Raw genomic sequence first — 24,761 nt, forward strand, 5'->3', positions numbered from 1 at the left:
TTCTTGAATGTGTGATAAAATTCATCAGTGAAACCATCTGGGCCTGGAATTTTCTTTATTGGGATTTTTTGTTGCATTGTTGTTGATTTCAAATAAAATTTTTACTTTGAAATTAAAAAAATATAAAAGTTGCAAATATAGTACCTACATACCCTTCACCAAGTTTCTCTAATGTTAACATGCTATATAATCACAGTACATATGTCAAAACTAAGTTAACATTGGTAAAATACTATTGACTAAACTCTGGACTTTTTACCAATTCCATCAGTTTTTTCACTAATATTTTCTAGGATCCAATCCAGATACCACATTGCATTTAGTTCTTAATTGCAATGTTTTTAATCACAGTTCAACTCATTTAACACATACATTGTTTCTTCTTGTGCCACTTTTAGTAATTTGTGCCCCTCAGGAAGGGAGGGAAAGCTCTTCTTCACAAAAGGATGCCATCCAATTCCGGGAGAAACCTAGGAGTAAACGTGCACTGAGCTGGGGTCAGCACTCGTGTCAGTTTGCTCCAGGATCACAGAAAAGAGGCATCTATTTCAGAATGTAAGGGCCGTTGGGGGAGGTTTCCTGGATGAGGTGACACTTGACAGGAATCTTTAAGAAAAGAGCAGGAGCTACTCAAGTGGTAGAAGAAACCACTTTTGTAAATACTGACTCAGGCACAGATCATTGAAAGATGCTGAAACCACTGGCTGAAAGGCTCTTGGTGAAGAGGATATGAATAGTCCCAAATTGTCACACCAGAGATTAAATTAGTTAAAAAGGGGGAAAGGGACTATTACAATAGGAAAATCTGGCACACTCCAATTTAACTACAAGGCCAATTCTAACATCACCAATAAGAGGACAAATTAACCTCATGTGCCTCCCAATTCGATACATTGTGATGAACACGTCACCTATGTAGCATTCTTGCCAAGAATGTTTGATTACAATCTCATGAGTGTAATCATGAGAAAACAATTAGACAAATCCAAACTGAGGGTGGATGCCTCAAAAATGCTAATGTCCCAAAAGATAAGAAAAGGTGGGGAACTGTTTTGGTTGGATCCTATATTTTAAAAAAAATCTAGGGGCCGGCCCTGGGACAAGTGGTTAAGTTCATACACTCTGCTTTGGCAGCCAAGGGTTTCACTGGTTCAGATCCTGGGCGCGGACATGGCACTGCTTATCAAGCCATGTTGACATGGCATCCGACATAGCACAACCATAGGCACTCACAAATGGAATACACAACTATGCATTGGGGGGCTTTGGGAAGAAGAAGAAAAAAAAAGATTGGCAACAGATGTTAGCTCAGGTGCGAATGTTTAAAAAAAGAAAATCTAAAAAAGACATTGTTGAGACAATTGGAGACATTTGAATACAGACATTAGACAACAGAATTGTACCAATTCTACATTTTGTTGATTGTGATCATTGAACCGTGGTTATGCAGGAGAATGCCCTTGTATTTAGGAGATACATGCTGAAGAATTTAGGTGTGAAGTGTCGCAATGTCTATAGGTTACTCTCAAATGGTCAGGCAAGAAAATCTGTCCTGTGGGTTTATGTAGTGTATGTGATGAAATCTAAACCCTGGTGAATCTAGGTGAAGGGTATTGGTTATCATTATGTTACTCTCCCAACTGTTCCATAAGTGTGCAAAATTTTAAATAAAAACGTGGGAAAAAATTAAGGATAACTACGAGAAAAACAGAAAAATTATGTGTCATTTCCAATTAGCAAGAATGAAAAAAGAAACTGAACCAATTGAGCAAAAGGCAGTAAAGGAAAATTTAAAAAGACGCAAAAAGAAAGTACGACAGAAAGAAATTGAGCAAGACGACAGCAACTAGAACAAACATCAATTTTCTTGATGATAAAAATGGATTACTTCCCTTGTAAATGACAGCGGTTCTCTCATTAGGTTAAAAAAATCATATTGATGTTAAGATAAATCTTTTTAAAAAGAAACAGAAAGACAGAATAAAAGAATCAACAAAGAAACAAATAAAGTAGGAATAGTAATCATAATATTAGACAAACCAGAGTTAAGATGAAAAATTTAGTTGCAAGAAAGGAGGATATTTTATACTGACAAAAATGTATAACCATAAAAAAGAATCGTGAGTTTTTAGAAACCCAAAATACAGCTTTGAAAAATATATAGTAAAAGCCAAATTCAATTCCAAAATCATACTGTGGGTATAATATAATTGTTTTAGAAATCTTTTAGGTCTAGTATATAAAAATTAAGTAATTCATGAAAAATAAAAATAATCTCGATAGTCTAAGGAATAAGTATAGAGAGATGTACGTAACAAACAGGGCTACTTACAGAATGCTTTCACAAAATGACAGTGTCATGGACATTGTTAGGTCAGAAAAAATAACGTTATTTAAAAAAAAGATAACAGCACTGCGGTTTTATTTAAAAAGCAGTCTTTATCTTTCAGAGATACACTATGGATCACGGATCATCATGGATGAAATGACGCAATGTCAGGGACTTGCATTCCCCTGGGTGGAGAAGGAGTGGGTGGCGTATGAGTTGATACCAGTGAGCCAGGAGTTGATAATTGAGGCACCTGGTGATGGGTACATGTGTGCACATTGATTTATTTTCTCTTTCTGTATATGTTTTAAGATTTCCAAAATAAGATGTTTCTAAAAGGAAACTGTCAAGTATTTAAAATGAATAGGTATATGTATATCAAACCTACGGGTTTTAGTGAAAGGATATTCACTGTATCATTATTTATAAGAGAAAAAATTAGAAAATTACCATAATGTATACTAATAGATGGATGGTTAAATGACTTACGGAACACTCCGACTGTGAAATGACATACAGCCCTTACCAAAGGATGATGCACACCTCTACAGAGGCATATGGAAACATATTCAAGATGTATTAAGTGAGAAATCAAGCTGCAGATCACTCTTCCTCTGTCTCTCCACTCCTCCAGCATTCCTACCCCAACCCCAATACATATACAGGAATGCAGACAGAAGTCAGAAAAGACACAGTCCAAACTGTTAGCAGTGATTGCCTCTGGGGAGAAGAATGAAATTAGCAGGAGGTAGAGGGAGAGGTGGAGGACGAAGATCTTTCACTTTTTACTCTGTGCATTTGCGGATTATTTCACTTTTTTCCCAAAAAGCATATACTTTGAAAATGAATAAAGGAAAATGTTCATAAAAAGGAAAAAAAAAAAACGGAATTGCGATTTAGCAATTTATCTTCTAAAGTGGCATATCTTCCCACTCGCATTCCCTCTCTAAAAGCTTCTGGTTTGTTTTGCGACAGTTAACACAATTTTACCCTACACGGCTAAGAATGTACTAAGCAGCACACAGCATGAGTTAGCTAAGCACCCCCCACTGCCTGGCCATGATCCCAACATAACATCCATGATTAGCATTCTATATATTCCTAACATACAACCAGCAGCGACCTCCAAGGATCTGTGGATCCTTGTTATAAATATGCTTATTAATATCTGCTCAAATATTTGTTTTCCAAACTACTAGGGGAGTTATATTCACGTTTATCTTCAGTAATTTGGCAGTTTTCCTGTTTCATTTGAGCTCATTTCAAGTAGATATTCAATTTTTGAAATTCTGAAGTCTTAATCACCTAGAATTCAAAAGATTCTTGGTGTGTAATATCCTTTCGCCATCTTTCAAAATGAAGGGGATATATATATATCGAGAGAAAGAGAGAGCACATCAATTAATATTGTTTGTCAATTCAGGTTTTGCAAGGGTGTTTTCAAGCCAAGGAATTTGGAGCATGTGTACATCTTAGAACATGACCATTTGTGCAACATTCAGGGATCACTGAAGACTGAAAACCAGTCTCAATGGAGCAATAGCTAAAACGAGGACACGGACCTTCTCGTCCAGCACCTTCCGTTTAGAGGCAGAAAGGGAGGTGAAAGGACATGCTACGGTCACGCCGTGCAGTTACAGGCAGAAAGGGAGGTGAAAGGACATGCTACGGTCACGCCGTGCAGTTACAGGCAGAAAGGGAGGTGAAAGGACATGCTACGGTCACGCCGTGCAGTTACAGGCAGAAAGGGAGGTGAAAGGACATGCTACGGTCACGCCGTGCAGTTACAGGCAGTAGATCCCCGGTTTCCAGGTTCTACTGAACCACAGTATCACAGCCCTCTTCCTACAACAGTTATTTTGGTTTTTGTGATTTATTCCAGGTTTGGTTATTAAAGATGTTTCTGTATTCCTAATTCTCAGATCTTCGGAAATCATTTTATTGAAATAAGAAATAATGCCTGGGATATAGAATACACTCAATAAATGTCTAAATGAATGGAGGAAGGAACAACACAGTTAGAACACTGTAACAGAAACCTGAGATCTGGGTTAAAATGAAACAAGAGGCCTTCTTATCCAAAAGAGAGAGTACACAAATTATTCTGGTTGATTCTCCTGAAACCTCCTGAAGATTGCTTATCCAACGATGTTTAATCTGCACCAAATCCTTTGTTGGTAAAGGCAATTCAGTCCCTAGTACCTGTTTTGTTAAATGTATAAAGAGGGTAAAAGGTGGCAGTCGATCATAACAATGCTGCCTCAGTTTGGTGAAAGAAGTAGGAAAAAAATACCAGTTAAAATGTCAGTAACTTACACAATTGGAACAACAGGTATGAGTGGGGCAAAGCAACATAATGACGGATGCTAGGTAATTTTCAGTGGTTGGGAATGGTACTGATGACATCATACACTTACATACCACAGTGTAGAGGCTGGATGTCAAAATAATTAAAGTATTTTAGGTACTTTGAGCATGTTTCTTGATTCATTTAATCCTCACAACCAGCCTGAAAGATGGTCATTATTAATCCCTCTTTAGAGACGAGGTTTAGAGAGGACAGCTATGGCACAAGGTTACAGAACAAACAGGAGACAGAGTGTGGCAACTGACTAAATATAAAGTCAGCCTTCTCTAAAATCTGCTTTTTCCAAGATTTACAAAATCTCTTACTAGAATCTAGAGTCCTGTAATAAGGCTGTGAGTAGTTTATGACAATAGACCCACTGTCTGTTCAAATAAAATACCTAATAGACAGAACGTGGGATTAGTCCTGCACATAAAGTACAATAGCCACTGCCCTCAGAGCTGGAGGTGTGGCAGAAGCCAGTGAGGAGAAAGCTGATGGAAGAGCAGAAATTGCTCAGGAAGCAGACTACAGGCATGTCTGGACATGGAGGCAGCTCACGACACCTTCCAGGCAGGAGGTGAGGGCAGTGACTATGAGGATCCTGCCCTGACATCTATGGCTATTCTCACCAGGCTAAGAGGAGATCATCAGGTTTTATTACTTAGGATTTTATTTTTCTGATCATAAAAGTAATAACTTGCTCTAATAAAAATTTGATTCATCTTGAAAACACCTGTAGATGGTTTCCTCTTTCAGAAGACTGAGAGGATATCAGGATCATATTTAGAATTTCATTTGACCGTCAGAAATGTGCAAGCAATAGGTTTAAAGCTATCTTAATTCATACTCACACATTCAAATAAGGGTTTAAAAATAAATAACAAGACACTTTGACAGAGTAACTAAATTCATATGGGCTTTTAATCTGAACCTCACTCAGCCTGTGATGGAAATAATCTTCCTTCTTGAATCCTAATAGAAGCATCTTGGTGTCTTGTACAGTATTACCTATCATAAGAGTGGAGAAAGATCCAAATATTCAACAGTAGGCAAGTGATTAAATAAATAAGGCATACACACTAAAATCATATGAAATGAACCTAATATAATTTTAAAGATTATATAGAATAAAAAATACTTTTGAGAATTCAAAATAGCATGTATATACTATGATGATAACTGTAAAATTATGAAAGAATGGGAAAAACAATATGCAAGATGAAAAGAGTTGTATTGTGGGTTTATGAATGAATCCTTTTTCAAATGAAAATTTAAAAAATAAAAGATCTAGCAATATTGAAAAAGTTTAAAAAGAGTATCCCATGAAGAAGAATCATAATCCAAAAATACTGGCAATACTATATACATATATATATATACACACACATACACACACATATATATGTATATCACAGATATTAGAAAGTGAAAAAAGTGACCTATTAGGAGAGTTAGAATTTTGTTTTATATTTTCTGTTTATGTAATAGAAAGTGTTGTGTTGTACACATGTGGAAGATCTTTAATATGATTTCTGAATTATTTTTTGTCTTTTAATGTTCTTGCATCTGAAGAGAGGTAATGAAATACATGCCTTATTAATAAAATTTGATAGAAAGTTTTCAAAATAAAGTTTAAAAATAAAATCATCATCTGTTATTCTACAACCCAGAGATCTACCCATTACTAACATTTTGGGCTTTTTTCTTATATATTTTCTACACACAGCTGTATTTTTTGAACAAAATTGGGAATGTTTTGAACAAGAGGTTAGCATCCTACTTTATTTCATTTAATATTACTCTCAAAAGATTTCCCCCATGTCCTTAAACATTCTTGGGAAAATATTTTAATGGTTGGTTAACAATCCATTACATAATGGTCTGTAATTTATTTAATTATTCTACTCTTCCATATAAGAAATAATGCAGAGCTGCAATCCTGATACATAAATCTGATTATATCTCTGACTGTTTCTATACCTTTTAAAGTTTTATTTTAAAAAAACTATTTTAGGGGACCAGCCCGGTGGCATAGAAGTTACGTTCACAAGTTCTGCTTTGGCAGCCTAGAGTTTGCCAGTTTGGATCACAGGTGCAGACCTAGGCAACGTTTATCAAGCCATGCTGTGTCAGCCATCCCACATATAAAGTAGAGGAAGATGCGTACGGATGTTAGCTCAGGGCCAATCTTCCTCAGTAAAAAGAGGAGGATTGGAGGCAGATGTTAGCTCAGGGCTAATCTTCCTCAAAAAAATAAAAACATTTTTAAAGGTTTATTGAGGTTTAATTTACATAAAGTTCATTCAATTTAGGTGTACAATTAATGAATTTTGACAAATATGTATGGTTTGGTGACCACCACACCACCAGGCGGGAGAAAGACAGCTTAATGTTTCCCTCCCAGCACTGGGTACTTGAGAGCTAATACTAAGAATACTGGGGGGTGAGGAGAGGTTTTTTGTTTTCTCTTTCCCTACTAATCTCAACCTATGCATTCAAGTAGTATTTCATGTGACACACACACACACACACACACACACACTAACACCCCCTCTTGCACCTTTTACTTTATTTTCTCTACTTCATCTCAGCCAATTAGCTCAGGGAAATCAGGAAAGTCACTGTCGCCATCTTCAATCCATCCACAATTCGAAAAACGACCCACCTAACATGACTAATGCTAGGACAGACCAACTTGTATATGCAAAGAGAGTCAAGAGTTGTGATGCAATCTTACCTAGTAAATAATCAGTACTGATAACCCACAATCTCCACAGTAGATTCTATATACTGCCCTTATTAGGTCTGCTTTTTTCCTCAAGCATTAGCCTTCAAGTTGATTTCACATGCACACACACACAAACGCATGCACATGCACACACATACACACACACCCCCTCCTAATTTCCCCCCAAATTCAGATTCAGTGATGATGAGAGATGATTTAGGCACAGCCAAAGAAAAAAAGGTATGGTTTTGGTAGAGAAAAACGTATTTTAAGGCAACTAAGGGGGATTAGACTGTTAAAAAAAAAAAAAAGAATTATGGCCAAGTCTTACCTTCCTGTGCCTTAGGATGAAGATTATTGGTTAACCGAAGTTTGATCAATTTGATCAATCACTATGGTTCTGAACACCTGCAGCTCTCCTCATTGCACATGTGAAATGGGAGCTGTGGGCTGCTCCAGGAGTGCCATGCCAAGGAAAGGCCACAGCTCATTCCCTCTGTCTCTATACTAACCCTGATGTGCCCTCCCAAGCTGGTCCTACCTTACTTTGTTCCCATCAGTCAGAAACATCAATGCTCTTTGCTCCAAGGATGCTGAGAGTTTCAATGGACAATACAGGGTGTGGCCTGGTGTGCTTTTTCTACTCCTGGGACTACTCTAGCTTCTAATCTCTCCCCTCATCTATCCAATCATCCATCCAACAAATGTTTACTGAGCACCAACTAACTTGCTTGATGTTCAGCACTGTATGAGGTACTGGAGCACACTGTGAATGGCACAGGCTGGGCAATGCTCTCAAAGAACTTTCAGTGTAGCCTGTCTCTGTACCCATCAACCACCTCCTTCATTCTCCATCATCAGGACTTTTGCCTCCAGAGATAAAATCCTCTCTTACTCCTAGATTTCACACATAGAACTTGTGACATCTTTCCTGTCTCAACTTCTGAATCCTCTAGTGCTTACTTCCATCCTAATCCCAGGTACCTGGACATTTCAAAACCTTTCCCACAGCTCTCTAGACTGTCTCGAGGAGTCTCTCATGTCCATTTTCCTTTTCCATACATTTCAGTTGTAAGCAACCTTCTGCTATGAAGTGTCCTGGATTAGCAATGCCAGCTCTGGGATTCAGCAACCTATTTTATTAAGACACTGGGGGACATAATGGTCACTAAGTTTCTCCCCTCAAAGAGCTAAGTGTTCTGGTCTGAGGAGGCAGCAGCAACCAGGACCCTGCCCCTCCTGTGCCTTGGGGTATCTTAAAAATCTGTTCGATTTATGGTGAATTCATGTCTGAACACCACATTCTCTTCTGTTAGCCTAGGAGTAACCTGAAGACAAGAACCGTGTCTGCTTTTTAACCTGGGACCAACTCCCCACTCACACTCACCTAACTAAGACTGGGATCTTGGGCATCTTCTTAGAGACTTTAAAGAAACTCGTGTCCCCTTTGTTGTCAGTGAAGTACACGCCGGCCACGCTGGTCACAAGGTTGCCAGGGAACGTGAACAGAACTCTTTCATCATCACCCTGGTTGGCCCAATCCCAGGCCTGGCCTCCAATGAGCAAGCCCCCTCCACGTTTCATAAACTTGACCAACTTTTCAGTCATGGTTTCATTGTAGGCATCAATACAGTAAACCCCCAGGGAGTCTTTCACTTCTGGCTCAATCTTCGCCTCTAGGCCAGAGCCCTCGAGAATTTTGGCCAGAGGTGCCAAGGATGGGTGTACACCAATGGGAGCCCCAGGGGAAGAACAAAGCCACCCCACTGCATTGAGGAGAAAGGGAGTGAGCTGGGCTTCCACCAAGTAGTCCTCGTGGGACACCACCACCAGGCGGCCTCGGCCATAGGAGGAGGCAGCAATGAGGACCTGACCCATGTCATTCACCATCACCGGGAAGGAGGCTTCTCCAATAAGAAGCAGTTCACACGGGATGGCATCTTCGGGGACATCCCAGCTTGTCACTCCATTCATAAGGGCCTCAAAGGCAGCAGAGGGAGTCGCCATGGCTGGATCAGTTTCTGCAGAGAGGAAAGCAAAGACTTAGCTTGGTGAAGAACAACAAGGAAACAAGAATAACAAAGATACGCAAAGAAACAAGTCAAGCAGTTCATTCCTCCACTAGCTGCGGCAATTCTTTCCAATATGCAGATGAGACTGACATTGTGAAACGATTCAAGCATTCATCAGGGGTGTTGGTGTCTCTCATCTGGCAGACCCCATCACCCCCTGTCCTCTTAAACTTTTATGGTCAAACTCAAAGAGCTCAACACTTTTCTGTCACAGAAGGGAACAAACATAAGTGAAGAATGAGGGCCGAATTGTGTTCCCAAAGAGAGATGTTTAATCGTAACCCCCAGTAACTACGAATACGACTTTACTTGGAGATAGAGTCTTTGCAGATATAATCAAGTTAAGATGAGGTCATACTGGATTTGAGTGCATCCTAATCTAATGACTAGTGTTCTTATAAGAGGAAATTGGGACACAGACACAGATACACAGGGGAGAATTCTATGAGAAGACGGAGGGAGAGATTAGAGTAATGTATCTGTAAGCCGAGGAATGCCAAAGATTGCTGGCAAACACCAGAAGCTAGGAAAGAGGCATGGAACAGATTCTCCTACAGAACTTGCAGAAAGAACCAACCATGCCAACACCTGGATTCCAAACTTCTAAGCCTCCAGACTCGTGAGAGAATAAAGTTCTGCCGTTGTGAGCCACCCAGTTTGTGGTAATTTGCTATGGCAGCTCCTGGAAACCAATACAGTGGTGTTACCCCCGCTCCACCCCACTCAACTCTCACATTGATCTTCTTGATCTCAACTTGGGGAACCCGGACTTTTAGTCTGAAAAGTCTGGTTCTCAGAGAAGGTTCTTTGGTCACAGTCACAGGCCATGTAAGATAAAAGCAGAAGTTCTCTGAGGCTTGAATCCAGGTCCCAGGCAACCAGAAGCAGGAGGTAACACATCACGAAATTACGGCAGACTCTTACTTGTATCTGGACACAGCGTAGAAAGTGTGTCTGTCTGTGGATGGAACTCACAAAAGTCCTCTGCTTCTTCATGAGCTCCCCGCTTAAGGACGCTCTTCAGTCTGACCTCTGCTCTACGTACTTTATCAAATAAACAGATCCCTCAAGGAAGACATGTTTTCATAATCAGGACATCGAGGGCTTGTCATCCTCACTGACCACTTGGCGGCACTGGACAACGCTGCTCTCCTGGCCCCTGAGGCTCTTACCACCTCTATGTTATGGCCCATGACAACCTCATCATCTTCAATCTCTTGAACCACTTACTTTCTATCCTTCCCTCATCTCTTCTGAAAATGCAGATAATCCTTGTTGTTTTCTTCAGCCCTTACTTCTTTTCTATTTCCCTTGTCAGAGAATATGCTCACTCTCGAGGTAATAGGGCAAAGTTTCACAAGCTCGGGCCCTGGAGTTAGGCTGTCTGGGTTTGAATTGCAGGTCTGCTGCTTATTAACTGTGAGATCGGACAACACATTTCAGACTTAGTTTCCTGATTTATTGAGTAGGGATAATAGTACTTACCACATAGTTTGTCCTGAGGATTAAAGGAAATACCACAGGTTAAGTGCCTTTCCATTATTTTATTATACATATATATATATATATATGAGTATTCAATTATTTATTATATATATGTATATATACACACACAAATACAAATATATATTTGCTTATAATTACTTGGTTAAGAGTAAACTATTTAAATTTGTGAATAGAGAATTCTTAAAAAGTAAAAATAACACTAACCTTATGTCCCATTTCACAAAACACTGGATTAAGCATTTATTGATTCTGACCTTATAGTTTTCATATTTTAGAGCCAATATTAATACGAATTTTTACTATATTTAGTTCTCAAGTATTTCTATGGGCCCTTGAAAAAGGCCTTGGCAGAGGGCTTCCCTGTGCCTTCCCCAGGCCATGGACGAAAAGGTCCTGGTCCTGACGTAAGGAATAAACTGAAGACCCCCACTCAAAGGGCACACTCTACCATTTGTAGTGGTCTCTAAAACTAAAGAAGTCTTAAATTTATTCTTTTCCTCCAAACTAGCTCCTCTGAGGTAAATGACATAAGCTCCATGTCCCTGGTTGTTAAAGAGGGTAACCTCTACCTCAGAGAACTAGTAAAAAGATACAATCAGTGAACAGCTGGTTAATCAGAGCTTGTCCCTTCCCTGCTCCTCCTGGTGTCCACAAATAACCAGGACAGCCAACCACACAGAGTCACAGTTGTGTCTCTGCTCCCTTCTCCCTCTGCTCCTTATCCAGCTGGTCACAAGTCCCGTCAATGTCGTTCACAGTTTCCAATCATGCTGCCGTTAACCTAGTTGGGGTCCTCAGTAACTCATTCTAAGTCACTAGTATCAGTTCTAGCCTTTATTATTCTAGAGCCACTGGTGGTATTATTTCCCAGAAAAGAAGTCCCCGCAGAGCTTTGCCTTTGCCCACAGGGGAAAGTCTGAGCCTCATCTTGGGGTTTAAGGTCTCCAGGGCTGGCTGTTCCTCACTCTTCCAGCGTATCTCCTGCCACCCAACCTCTCTGCAGCTGCCAGAACACCTGGCATCGCTGACATGCCCTGCTTTCATTTTAGATCCAATCTCCTTCCTGTTCCCTCTCCCACATTTTTCTATCTATTGAAATCCTATTTTTCTAAGAGAAGATAATCACAGAAGAGAAAATTTAAATGGCCAATTAGTTGAGGAAAACATGCTTAATCTCACTAATCGGGCAAATACGATGTATGAAAACATAGTGGATCTTGCCCATAAGATTGTCAAAAAAGATGGCAAAGAAGAAAGAGGAGGAGGAAGAGAAGACAATGAAGGCAGCAAATAATGTCCAATGTCCAAAAGGCTATGGGGACATGATCACAATCTACAGGAAACACTGAGAATCTGAAAGCAAGCTGATCGTGGCAACTCAGTTTCAAAGGTGTGCCTAGCCTTAGACTAGCAACTCCTCTTCTAATAACCTTTCTTACAAGAATAAGAGCAGCAGTATTAAAGACACATGTACTAGGATGCTCACCACCACACAAATGGAGATTGATAAAGGAAAATCTAGAAATGGAGATAAGTAAATGACAAAGAATGTTCCCTAGAATCATTTTTTACTCCTGTGGATGCAGGATCTCTAACCCAAAGCCACATCTATCCACAGATCCCAAGCCCCTCACAGCCCACTATTCCCATCATAAGACCCTGGGGCACAGCCCCCAGCCAGCCACTCTACACATCCTGTAAAGAGCTTCCCATCAGACCCCTTCTCTCTGGGCCTGTGTTGCCACCAGTGTTGATGCTCCAAAGACACCCACAGCGGGGAACTCACATCCTTGTAGCTCTCCCTGTACTCTGAGCTAGTCCACGGGAGAAGAAATATCTGTGGAGAGTGACAAAGGGATGGGCGGGTGGTCTGGAGATGTGAAAAGCAGGGCCCAGAGAGGACAGGAGCGCTTTTCCTGCCAAGTCTCCTCTTTCGGCCTGTCTCCTGGGCCAGACTGGAGGCCCGAGGGCAGCGGGGTTTGGCGGCGAACAGCTGGGCTCCCGTTCTCTCTGCTGGTTTTCCCCTTTCCTGCATCCTGAGTAAGACCGACACCAGTGATGTGCTTGTGGCAAGACAACTTTTGAGAAGGAGAATGAGTGAAGTGTAATAATCTGCATAGAATATCACATGTAGCTACTACAAAGGATGAGTTAAATCTATTTTGCATCTACCTAGAAGAATGTCCTAGGTATGCTTTAAGTGAAAATTTCAAATCACCATAATATGTAGGACACAAACCCATTTTTGTGTTGACAAAGACCATAACAATAAAGGTAGTCCTAGTAATTTTAGTAGTAGTAACGACAATACAGTGCCTACCAGATTCCAGGCATTATTGTAACTGCTTGCATAAATTATTTAATCTTGACAAGAAACCTATGAGGTACATACTAACACTACCCCCATTTTATAGATGGGCAAAAACAACCTGATGGCCAGAGAATCTGTCACTTGCTCAAGTCACAAAGCTGGTAAGTGGTGGATTCAGGATTCAAAACCAGGGAACCTAGTACTGGATTCCACCTAGGCACCAGAAATATAGAAGCCTGTTAAGTACCAGGAATTTATATACACAGAAAATCTACAGAGGCCACGTTTCAACCTGTTACATTGATTGCATCAGAAAGGTGAACAGGATTCCTTCTCTTTATTCAAGTCCGCATCGTTTGTACTGTTGTACATATTAGTATCACAATTAAAAATAACACAGATAATATAAATTCAATCAAGTAAACACACATTAAATGATTGCATATATAAATGATCAGATCGAGCAACTGAGCCTATCTCGCTCATCCTAAAACGTCTGCCTTCATCTCCCAACAGGTTGAACACTTGCCCACTGTAAGTTTGCCTTCCTCCTCCATGGGGCTCCTCGAACTGTGCAGCTGCGGCTGTTCCCACTTTAACCGGCTATCAGTGACTCCAAAAGGACTTTTGAACTAAATGCTTCCTCTTTCTGCCTGAATCTGTTTGCTCTCTCAGCCTGGTGAGATCAGATGGACACTGCCTGGGGGAATCACTTTTATTTCTCCTCCTAAATTCTTCATCCCTAATTCTCCTTCCATGGATCCTGCTTTCTCCTCCCATGGGCCCATTCTGGCCCTTTCTAGCTTGATGGAACCAAACACACCACTAAGGCAGAAGGCACCCCAGGCACAACCTGTAACTCAGGGAGAGAGCTTACAAAGCTTCTAGCCTGAAACCCTTTACAAAGCAGCCCCTTGGTGCCCAAACGCGGTTTTCCGTGGAAGGGAAGGTGAGCAGCAGGCCCATCTTGGATATTACATAACATCCTGCATTATAGTTTGATTTCAAATCTCCAAGGTAGGGTAAGTGTCTGAGGCCAGGGGATACATTTTCTTCTTTGGATTTCCCAGGGGAATAAACAGACACTCCATGATGTATGACTGAATGTTGGATGTGGGTTTAAGGGCAAACCGAGGATCACTTCTTCAGCAAACAGCTACCCGACCTTGTCAAACGATTAAGGTCATAGACATCCAAATCTACAGTCTTCTCCTCTTCATGTTCTTTTCTTCCATGAACCTTTGTTTTTTTTTTTTAATACATCCACTATCTTTTCCAATGTCAATCAACTTCTACTGAGCCAGAATTGGGGCAGGTTCAACCCCTTCTTTTGCATCCTGTCTTACAAATTCCCAGCTTGATCTTATTTATTTGATTTTCACTTAAAAATGGTTTAATTTATACTTTTAAAAGAATATATAATGCACGTGGAAGGATATAGGCAGTAAAATGATAATAATTCTAAAAATTAAACAAACTCCCATATACCAACCACCCAGCTGAAAAAACAGACTGGACCTTGGGAGTATTATGCTAAGTGAAGCCAGACAGAGAAAGACAAACACTGAATGATTTCACTCATATGTGGAAGATAAACACTCGGACAAGGAGAACAGATTAGCAGTTACCAGAGGGGAAGAGGGTGGGGGGAGGGCAAAAGGGGTAAAGGGGCACATATATATGGTGACGGATAAAAACCAGACTACTGGTGATGAACACGATGCAGTCTACACAGAAACTGATACATAACAATGTACACCTCAAATTTTCACAATGTTATAAACCAATATGACCTCAATAAAATAATTTGAAACTCCAAAAAACAAAAACACCCCACACCATTACTAATATCTTTGAAGGCACTCCTGTGGCCTTCGGGAATCAATCCTTCCCCATTCCCATAAAAGGAGGCACGATTCAAAATTTTGCTTTTTCCATTCCCTATTTCCATCTTACTGCACTCCCTTCTTAATTCCTGAGTTCCCCTGGGGCTGTCTGTCTCTCTCTCATTCACATTTGCTCACTTCTCTCACCACCTAACTCCCGGGAGAACAGCATAATGGAGGAACACTAGCCCAGGAATGAGAAGACCTGTTGTTGTTTTTTAAAAAAAAAACCTGGCGTTGACTCCTACTAGCTGTTGATCAGCCTGCCTCAGAGGGTGTGCTATCAAATGGACAACGTTTGAGACAGGACGTTCCCAACTCCGAGGGGCTGTTAAGACTAAGTTCTGGTGAGGGATCCCTTTCTCCCCTTTCCTCTCCAGGCCCTCACCAAGGCCACACTTTCCTCCCTAGCCCCAGAGCCACTCTGCAACGAGCATGTCGGTGACGTCAAAGGTGTAGAGGGGAGGGGGCTGGAGTGGGGGTGGGGGAGGTAGCAGGGGGAGGAGGGGGGCCTAGCGAAAAGCTGGGGTTGGCATGGAATGAATTCTCCAGGCCCGCTGGTACGAAGATCTGGATGGGGTGGCGGTACACAGACCACCGGCCCCTCTTACACATTTACACACAACACACACACACAGACACCAGTCTCGAGGGGGCCACTGCGAGAGGGCGAGGGATCTTAGTACCAGAGACGGTGTTTGCACAGATCAAAGGGCAGTAGGGCAAGTGATGCTCAGTCACCAGCTACCTGGGTGGCGCTGAGCAAGCCCTGCCTCCTCCCTGAGCTACAGCCTTCTCATCCGATAAAGCTGCGCATTAGATGATGTTTCTCTAGGTCAGGCCTGTGCGTAACTCGACTACACAAAGCAAGCAAATAAACATCAGATGTCAGACCCCGGAGAGGGAGCTATGCGGCAGGAGTGATGCAGAGCACAATCCCTAACAGGAACGCGGACGCAAACAGCGAGGGACTCCGATCCCAGATCTGGGCACTCCCAGCCTCACGGCGCCAGCTCCCGCAGGCCCGCCCGCGCCCCCTCGCGCCCCCACGGCCTCCAGCACCGCCCTCCCCCAGACCCAGGCCAAGGCCACCGTCACCGCCCCTTCTCCAGCCTGGAGGCACTCGGACAGGGCCACTCACCAGGTTGCCCTGTCACTTCCAGGGGGGACGTGAGGGGGAAGGGCTGGGTGCAGATAGGGACGCACAGTCAGGCGAGGAAGGGGCTTCCCTGCAAGCAGCGCCCCGGCGACCGAGCAGGAGCTGCGAGGAGACGGAGCGGGAAGAGAGGAGGGGCTCCCGAAGAGTCTCCTCCTCCCCACTTCCTCCCGGGCGGACTCGAGCCCGAGGGGGCGGCGCTTGGCAAGGGACAGCGCTTCTTTGTGTCGCCGGCGCTGTGGGCTGGGCATTGCGGCGGTCCCCATCCTGGCAGTGTGCATGGCGACATAAACTTGTCTGACTATTCATTTATAAGGAAAAGGCTGAATAAACTAGAGGACACATTCTATGGAATATTATTCAATTCTTACGAAGAGCTTAGATCTCCATTCAGTTGGAGGAATGTACTTGAAATATTGCTAAGGGGAAGATAAAAATTGTTGAAATTGTTGAATATATACTTTTATTTTTACAATAAAACCAGCCCTATGGATATTTGTGTTATGGTGGGAGAAGGTTAGGATACATCTCTACTTGTTAATATTGTGTAACCTGAGCAACAGCAGAGGGCAGCTTCTACATAGCTCTGCATTGTCTGCACTGTTACGTGTGTTACTTTTGTAAATTAAAAATAAGGATATTATGTATCAAACAAACAGGTAGCTAAAATTTATTCTTGTGTCCATTTCAAACCCCATTTCTTTCCTCAAGTCCTTTTCCATAATCAGTTGACAGGTGCTCCTCCCTTCTGTGAATTGTAAGTTCCTACTGTGTGTGGTGACTTCACCTGGCTCAGGCGCTAGTGCTAGCTTGTAAAATGCAGGGTAGTATGGTGGTTAGGAACCCAGACTGTCACCAGATGGCCTGCATTCAGATGTCAGTGCTACACTTTACCAGCTGAGAGACTCTGGGCAAGTTACTTAATGTCTCTGTGCCTCAGTTTTATTACCTGTAAAATGGGAATAGTAAAATTAGTACCTATATTTGAGATTTATTGTAAGGTTTAAATCAGGTGAGTGAACACTTGTAAAGTTCTTAGGTCAATGTCTGGCATCCACAGTAAGACTGTATGAGTGCTTGTTCAATAAAATAAATATTCAGGTAGTCCCAAGACTCAATACTTCATGTTTTAGGAAAATGTATACCTTTTAATCCTGATTAGGGTTTTGGTCCAAATCTAAGCCATATTTCCTCTCCCCATCTCTCTTCAACCCCCTTTCCCCAAACTGACTCCTATGAGCATCAATAGGGGCGTGTGGGTAGGTGGGCTCAGAGGCAGGGCTTACACAGAGGAAAGGCTAGGAACAAAATCAAGAGGACTTGAATTCAGGATCCTGCCCCTTCAAGGACCACCTGAGGGACTGTGAGCATGCCCTTTATCTTCTCCATGGTTCAGGGTTCACAGCTAAACAAGGAGGGCTGGTGACGTGCTTGCTAAGTCCCTTTGGGTCTGAAATGCCAAGATTAATAGCACTCCAAGGTAAAACCTCAAAATATTGAGTTTCATGAAAAAATTTAAAATTCAAAACAAAAACGCATATACTGCTTACATAAACATGAATAATGAAAGGACAAGAATATACATACGTGAGAAAGATTACGATCTAATTTACGTCTGAGGATGGGGGCATGAGATTTGATGGGAAAAAAGGTTTTGTTTCTTAGAAAGGAAGAGAGAAACACACAGAAGGAGAGAGAGCGAGAGCTGAAGAGAAGGTGGTAAACTGTCAGCATCTGATAAATCTGTTATTTTCTGTACGTATCTGCAGCTTTGAAAGACTGCATTATGAAAAATATAATCAAAAAGGGCAGGAATGTATTTGACTCTTGATGGTTAGGTTAACGGAGGAGAAGAAACGAAGCACGAAATAAACAAGAGCCAGAGTGGTAGAAATAAGCAGAATCAGAAAGAGAGATGGAGAAACCGCAGGGAATCCTCTTTGAAAGACATCTGCCCCCTCAGGCCCCAGCGATCTCAGGCCCCAAACCCGAACACTGTCTCGTCCCCGCAGGGCCTCCTCCTAGGCGCTCCCCGGGGAACCCGGCCGCTTCCTCTCCCACGCACTGTGGCCGCAGCGGACTCGGTAGGCGAGCCAGGGCCTGCCCCGTTTCCAGAAACCATCTTTGGACAAGACTCACCCGTTGTCCAGAATTTTCCACACCGGGCTACTGCAGAGGGGGAATGGACTCCTCTGCAGAGATGTGACAAGAAGACGACGAGGCCGGCAGACTCGGGATTTGAAAACCGGTGGAGGCGTTAGTGGGAAGCTTGTTGGGGGAGATGGGCTGTGGCGCATGGCGAGGTGAGGATGGAGCCGTCCCGGGAGCTGATTGGCGGCCGCGGCAGAGGGGCGGAGCTTGGCTAGCCACCCCCGGACCGCTGAGGCCCGGCTTTGTGTCTATTTCTCCGCGAAGATGTCGTCCCTCGTTAAGGATGGAGACCCGGACGCCCCGGGAGAGAGGCAGGGCAATTTGTTAAAAAATAAATCCGTGAGGCTATTTACCAACATGGGAGTGATTGATAAGTAATGATAGATCTTTATATAAAATAATACACCGTTATTTCCAAGGATGAGTTAAAGCTGTATATTTTTGCCAGGAGTTAGGCTATATATTTATATTTTTAATAAACATTTAATGTGGTAGTAAAATGGAAAGTCTGCATTTTTGTACGAAAAATTAAAAAAATATTTTTATATACTTATATAAACACAGAAATTATATGGAAGACATACATCAAACCATTAGAATCAGTTACTTCAAACAAGAAAGAGTGGATTACTTGTATTTTTCTTCATATACCTCATTAACATGTCAATAGTAATATGTATTATTTTGTGATAAAAATAGATAAATTTAATCAACTAAAAAATAGATAAAATATCCTTGCTCAATCAGCTAGTAGTGAGCCCTGTATGAATATGATTTCATATATGAATATGATTTCAAGAAACTCTATGGGGGTTTCTTGAACTTTGTTCCTAGTCTTGATTCATTTTAATCACGTAAGAGAGGGATCCAACATTTGACTTTTGACCCAGGATTTGGCTTCATGCCTGACCAGGTGTTCCCTTTAATTGGTGTCTGCTCATCTGGCTTGGTGAGCTCAACTTTGAACCTAGGGGAAAAGCCACTTGCCCCTTTTTATGTCTGGCCCCAAAAGCCTGAAAGATTTGCATGGCCTTTGTACATTCTCCTGTTTCCTCAGCCCTCACCACTCTGGCCCCTATTGGCCGGCTACCCGAGGTGAAGGTGTCCCCAGACGAAACTCTCCTCAAGAAGAAGTTATTATAAAGCTTTCTCCCTTGCCACAAAACAGTGTCCAGGCTGGTCCTTCCACGGGAATGCGGATTCAGTGGTAAAGGGGATGGAATACCACATCTGCTATTACTTCAGGGCTTCATCACAACTCCCCAAACTCGAGTAAGCATAAGTCAAGAACCACGTTTTATTCTTCTTTAGATTCTCCACTTCACGTGGGCATAAAAAGGTGCCCCTGTAATGTCCACTTGATGCGTGGATGGACACGAAAGATGAATGTGGGGTATGGAAGGCAATCCTAGGATCACCCTCAACAAAACAAACAGATTGACGGAGAAAACTAATCAAATTACCAATTTCCTGCACTGTAAGTGTTCTCCTTGTCTTCATGCTCCTTTCTTTTAACTTTCTCCCTTAAGCCTTTTGTTTTCTTCCTTTATCTCCTCAAATTTCAGTTGGTTCTATCTTCTCTCTCTCTGTTTCAGACTCTACATTACTAGTTCAGCTTTAAATCCTCTATCCTTTCTCATTTCTACTTCCCCTAGAGTTTCTCTTTTTCTTTCCAGTTGCTGCCCCAAGTAATGGAGACTGCCATGAAATCCCGAAAGCACTGAAACAATTTTTGAGATATTAAGTTCTGTAAACATTCAGAACATAGGAATGAATGAACAATTTATTAAAAATCTATACTGCAAAATACTATGCAATTCTTAAAAAGCATGAGCTCAAGTCATATGTGGAGGAATGCTCTCAATGTATATTTTCAGTGAAAAACTGATGATCCTACTTTTGTATGTTTATGTTTATCTAAGGATAGGAAAAATAAGGACATATTTAGCTACCTCAGGAAGTGGGGAGGGTTGACCAGTGAGTTTTTTCTTTAGACATTTTCTATTCTAAAAATGTTACAAAAATCATTTTCACATAAAAAACCAGGACTGTACAGTAATACCACTCTTAGGTATATACCCAATAGAAATGCATATACATATCACCAAAAGACATGTACTAGAACATTCAAAACAGCACCACCCATCATAGTCTAAAACTGGAAGCCACTCAAATGCTATCCTCTCCACTTTGTCATCCCTAGTGCCACCCCGGCACTACCTTTTACTATAGGAGTCTTAGAGAGGTTACTTTCAGATCAACAAATAACTAAGAATTTATTATTGAAAGATCTGCTTTAAAGGAAATTCTAAAGGATGTATCTCAAGAAGAAATAAAATAATCTTAGATAAATAATCTGAGATGTAAGACAAAATGGCAAGAGACTTCCAACTCCAGCATTAAGAGAATACCTTGTTTGAAACAACCCTCCAACTGAGAACAGCAACAAAAGTTTGACAAAATACAGAAAACAATGGAAGACTTAGAAGAGCAAACAACACAAGCTGGATTGAGAAGCTACAATCCCAAGGGAAGGAAAACACAGGACATGGGCTCCACATTCACTATGACTTCTTCCTTTGGGGCATTTTCCAGTTCACAATCCAGGGTAACTTAGGCCAAGAAGAAAGTGTCAGTCTTACTGGTTCCAGATTACCAAATCAACTGGAATTCAAAGGGCAAAATTTCAGACAGGAAGAAATCTCAGACAAGTGAATCTAAAATCTATGTAAAAATTCCCCTTAAGTCATTGGGTGACTTCTGTGCTACCCATGCACAGGGACAGACCCCCAAAAACTTGCAGAAAAATAGTGGGTAACATGGTAAACCAACTGAACAACCATTTCAGTAGCTGTATTGTTCTGGGAATAAAGCAGTGGAGGTCAAGCCCCACCAAAGTAGATGATTCTTATCAACACACTCTGCTTTCAGTTGAGACATGAGAAAATTCATGGCATATAAATAAGAGTGACATTTTAGGAATAGGGGCTATGCTCCTGGAAACAGAAAAAACCTGAAATGGACCACTTCTAAGAAACCTTAAATCTAACTTTTGATAATATGAAAGTAATCTGCTGATAATTTATCTGTACCCCACTCCCAGAAAATCCTCTTTAAAAAACAATAACAACAACCAGAACTTTTATAATTTTTCATTCACGATGTCTTGCATCCAATCAAACATTTAGAAGGAGGCTAAAAATCAGGATAAACTGCCAAGAACTCAAGAGAAACAATGAATAATAGACACAGACTCACAGGTGATTCAGACATTTGAGTTCTTAGACAAGGATTGACTTTAAACAACTGTAATTAATATGTTCAAAAGTAACAGAAACAAGGCTAGAGAATTTCAGTATAGGACTAAAACTCATAAAAGAGTGAAACATAAATTTTAGAAATAAAAATATAATCACTAAAATCAGGAATTCAACAGTTGGCTTTAAAAACATATTAGACTCAAATGCCCAGAAAATCTGTGAAATGTAACAAAGGTCAGTAGAAAGTTTCCAAAAATAACACAGAGGGAAAAGAAGATGATACACGAAGAGATGAAAAGATATAGAAAGAGTATAATAGAATTATGAGACATGGTAAAAAGTTATGATATGTGTAATCAGAGTCCCAGAAGAAGAGAAAAGAAAGAATGAAACAGAAGCAATATGTTAATAATTACTGACTGAAAGTTCCCAGAAAGAGATGAAAAACACCAAAACTCAGGTTGGAAAAACCCTACATTCCCCAAGCAGAATAAATACAAAGAAAACTATAATCAGGTACATCGTAGTCAAACTGCTAAAAACCAAATTCAGAGAGAAAATCTGTAAATCAGCCAGAGATAAAGGATACTTTCCTTTCAGAGGAGCAATAATACAGCTGGCTTTTCAAAAGAGATGATGGAAACCAGAACACAATGGAATGGCTAAAAAAAAAAAAGAGAAGAAGAAGATAAAATCTGCCAACTAAAAGTCTATGCACAGCAAAAAATATCCTTCAAAAATGAAGGCAAAATAAAGACCATTTTAGATAAACAAAACCTGAGAGAATCTGTTGCCAATACACTATAGGAACTACGAAAAGGCATTCTTCAGGATTAAGGAAAATTATCCAGAAAAAAGCACAGAACTGTAGAAGGAATAGAGAATACTGAAACAAATAAATACATGGGCAAATATAACTTAATATTGACTGCTTAAATTTTTTAAAAAATGTCTTGTGGGACATAAAAGCATAACAAATAAAATATACAATAACAATAGCATAGCTACAACTCAAGGATTAATGAAGATAAACTATTTTAAAGTTATTGCACTGTTTGAGCCTTACTCTTACTCTGATACCAAAGTCAGACAAAGACACTACAAGAAAAGAAAATTATAGGCCAATACCCTAGATGAACATAAATGCAAAAATCCTCAATAAAATATTACCAAACTGAATTCAACTATGCATTAAAAGGATCATACACCATGATCAAGTGGGATTTATTCCAGGGATGCAAGTATGGCTCAGTATCTCCAAATCAATAATTGTGCTACACCATATTTACAAAATGAAGGATAAAAATCATATGATCATCTCAATAGATGCAAGAAAAACATTTGACAAAATACCAAATCCTTTCATGACAAAAACTCTCAACAAATTGGATATATGATGAAAATAGCTCAACATGATAAAGGCCATATATAGGAAGCCCATAGTTAACATCATAATGAAAGGTGAAAAGCTGAAAACTTTTCTTCTAAGATCAGGGACAAGACAAGGGGTCCCACTCTCACCACTTTTTTTCAACATGGTACTAGAAATTCTAGCCAGAGCAATTAGGCAAGAAAAAGAAATAAAAAGCAACCAAAATAGTAAGAAAGAAGCTAAATTGTTTCTGTTTGCAGATGACATGATCTTATATATAAAAAGGCCTAAAGATTCTACCAAAAAATGGTTAGAACTAATAAACAAATTCAGCATGGCTGCAGGATACAAAATCAACATACAAAAATCAGTTGTGCTTCTATATACTAATAACAAAGTCTCTGAAAAGAAATTAAGAAAACAAACCCATTTACAATAGCATCAAAAACAATAAAATACTTAAAAAACCAATTTAATCAAGGAAATGAAAGATCTGTACACTGAAAACTGTAAAACGCTGATGAAAGAAATGAAGCAGTGCAGTGGTTAAGCTCACACATTCGGTATCAGTGGCCTGGGGTTCACTGGTTCAGATCCCAGGTGCAGACCTATGCACTGCTTGTCAAGCCACGCTGTGGCAGGCGTCCCACATATAGAAGTTAAGGAAGATGGGCACAGATGTTAGTTCAAAGCCAGTCTTCCTCAGCAAAGAGGAGGACTGGTGGCAGATGTTAGCTCAGGGCTAATCTTCCTCAAAAAAAAAAAAAAAAGAAAGAAAGAAATTGAAGACACAAATAAATGGAAAGACATCCTGTATTCATGGACTGGAAGAATTAATAATGTTAAAATGCCCACATTACCCAAAGCTATCTACAAGAGTCAATGCAATCCTTATTAAAATTCCAATGGCATTTTCCCCAGAAATAGAAAAAAATCCTAAATCCATATAACCCAGAAAAGACCTTGAATAGCCAAAGCAATCTTCAGCAAGAAGAATAAAATTTAGGCATCACAGTGCTTGATTTCAAACTATACTACAAAGCTATAGTAATCAATCAAAATAGTATGGTACTTGCCTAAAAACAGACACATACACCAATGGAACAAAATACGGAGCCCAGAAATGAACCCACACATTTATGTTCAACTCATCTTTGACAAAGGTGTAAAGAGCATACAATGGTGAAAGGATAGTCTCTTCAATAAATAGTGCTGGAATAGCTAGATATCCATAGGCAGAAAAATGAAATTGGACCCTTATCTCACACCATATACAAAAATCAACTAAAAATGCATTACACACTTCAACGTAAGACCTGAAACTGATAAGCTACTAGAAAAAGACATAGGAAAAAAGCTTTTCTTCTTTTTTTTTTTGAGGAAGATTAGCCCTGAGCTAACATCTGCTGCCAATCCTCCTCTTTTTGTTGAAGAAGACTGGCCCTGAGCTAACATCCATGCCCATCTTCCTCTACTTTATATGTGGGATGCCTGCCACAACATGGCCTGCCAAGCGGTGCCACATCTGCACCCGGGATCTGAACTGGCAAACCCCAGCCACCGAAGTGGGATGTGCAAACTTAACTGCTGTGCCACCGGGCCAGCCTGGAAAAAAGCTTCTTGATATTGGTCTGGGCAAT

General features: G+C 40.7%; 1 protein-coding gene across 12 annotated transcripts in view; it reads right to left on the minus strand.

Moving 5' to 3' along the window:
* TCAF1 (TRPM8 channel associated factor 1) overlaps positions 1–24,761 on the minus strand; it is a 47,926-nt gene that overhangs the window by 16,173 nt on the left and 6,992 nt on the right. For 2 of the 12 annotated variants that reach the window (XM_070265124.1, XM_070265125.1), the window contains exons 1-3: positions 18,478–18,666; positions 13,442–13,509; positions 8,795–9,428 (exon numbers count right to left, since the gene is read on the minus strand). In XM_070265124.1, the coding sequence (XP_070121225.1) occupies positions 8,795–9,428; positions 13,442–13,509; positions 18,478–18,635 (860 nt within the window). In that variant the 5' untranslated portion in view covers positions 18,636–18,666. Of the gene's footprint in view, positions 1–8,794; positions 9,429–13,441; positions 13,510–16,323; positions 16,535–18,477; positions 18,775–24,761 lie in introns of those variants that run through there. The other 10 variants (XM_023639885.2, XM_070265129.1, XM_070265126.1 and 7 more) reach the window with 8 other exon arrangements.

The sequence above is a fragment of the Equus caballus genome, chromosome 4, assembly GCF_041296265.1.
Source record: "Equus caballus isolate H_3958 breed thoroughbred chromosome 4, TB-T2T, whole genome shotgun sequence".
Taxonomy (NCBI): domain Eukaryota; kingdom Metazoa; phylum Chordata; class Mammalia; order Perissodactyla; family Equidae; genus Equus; species Equus caballus.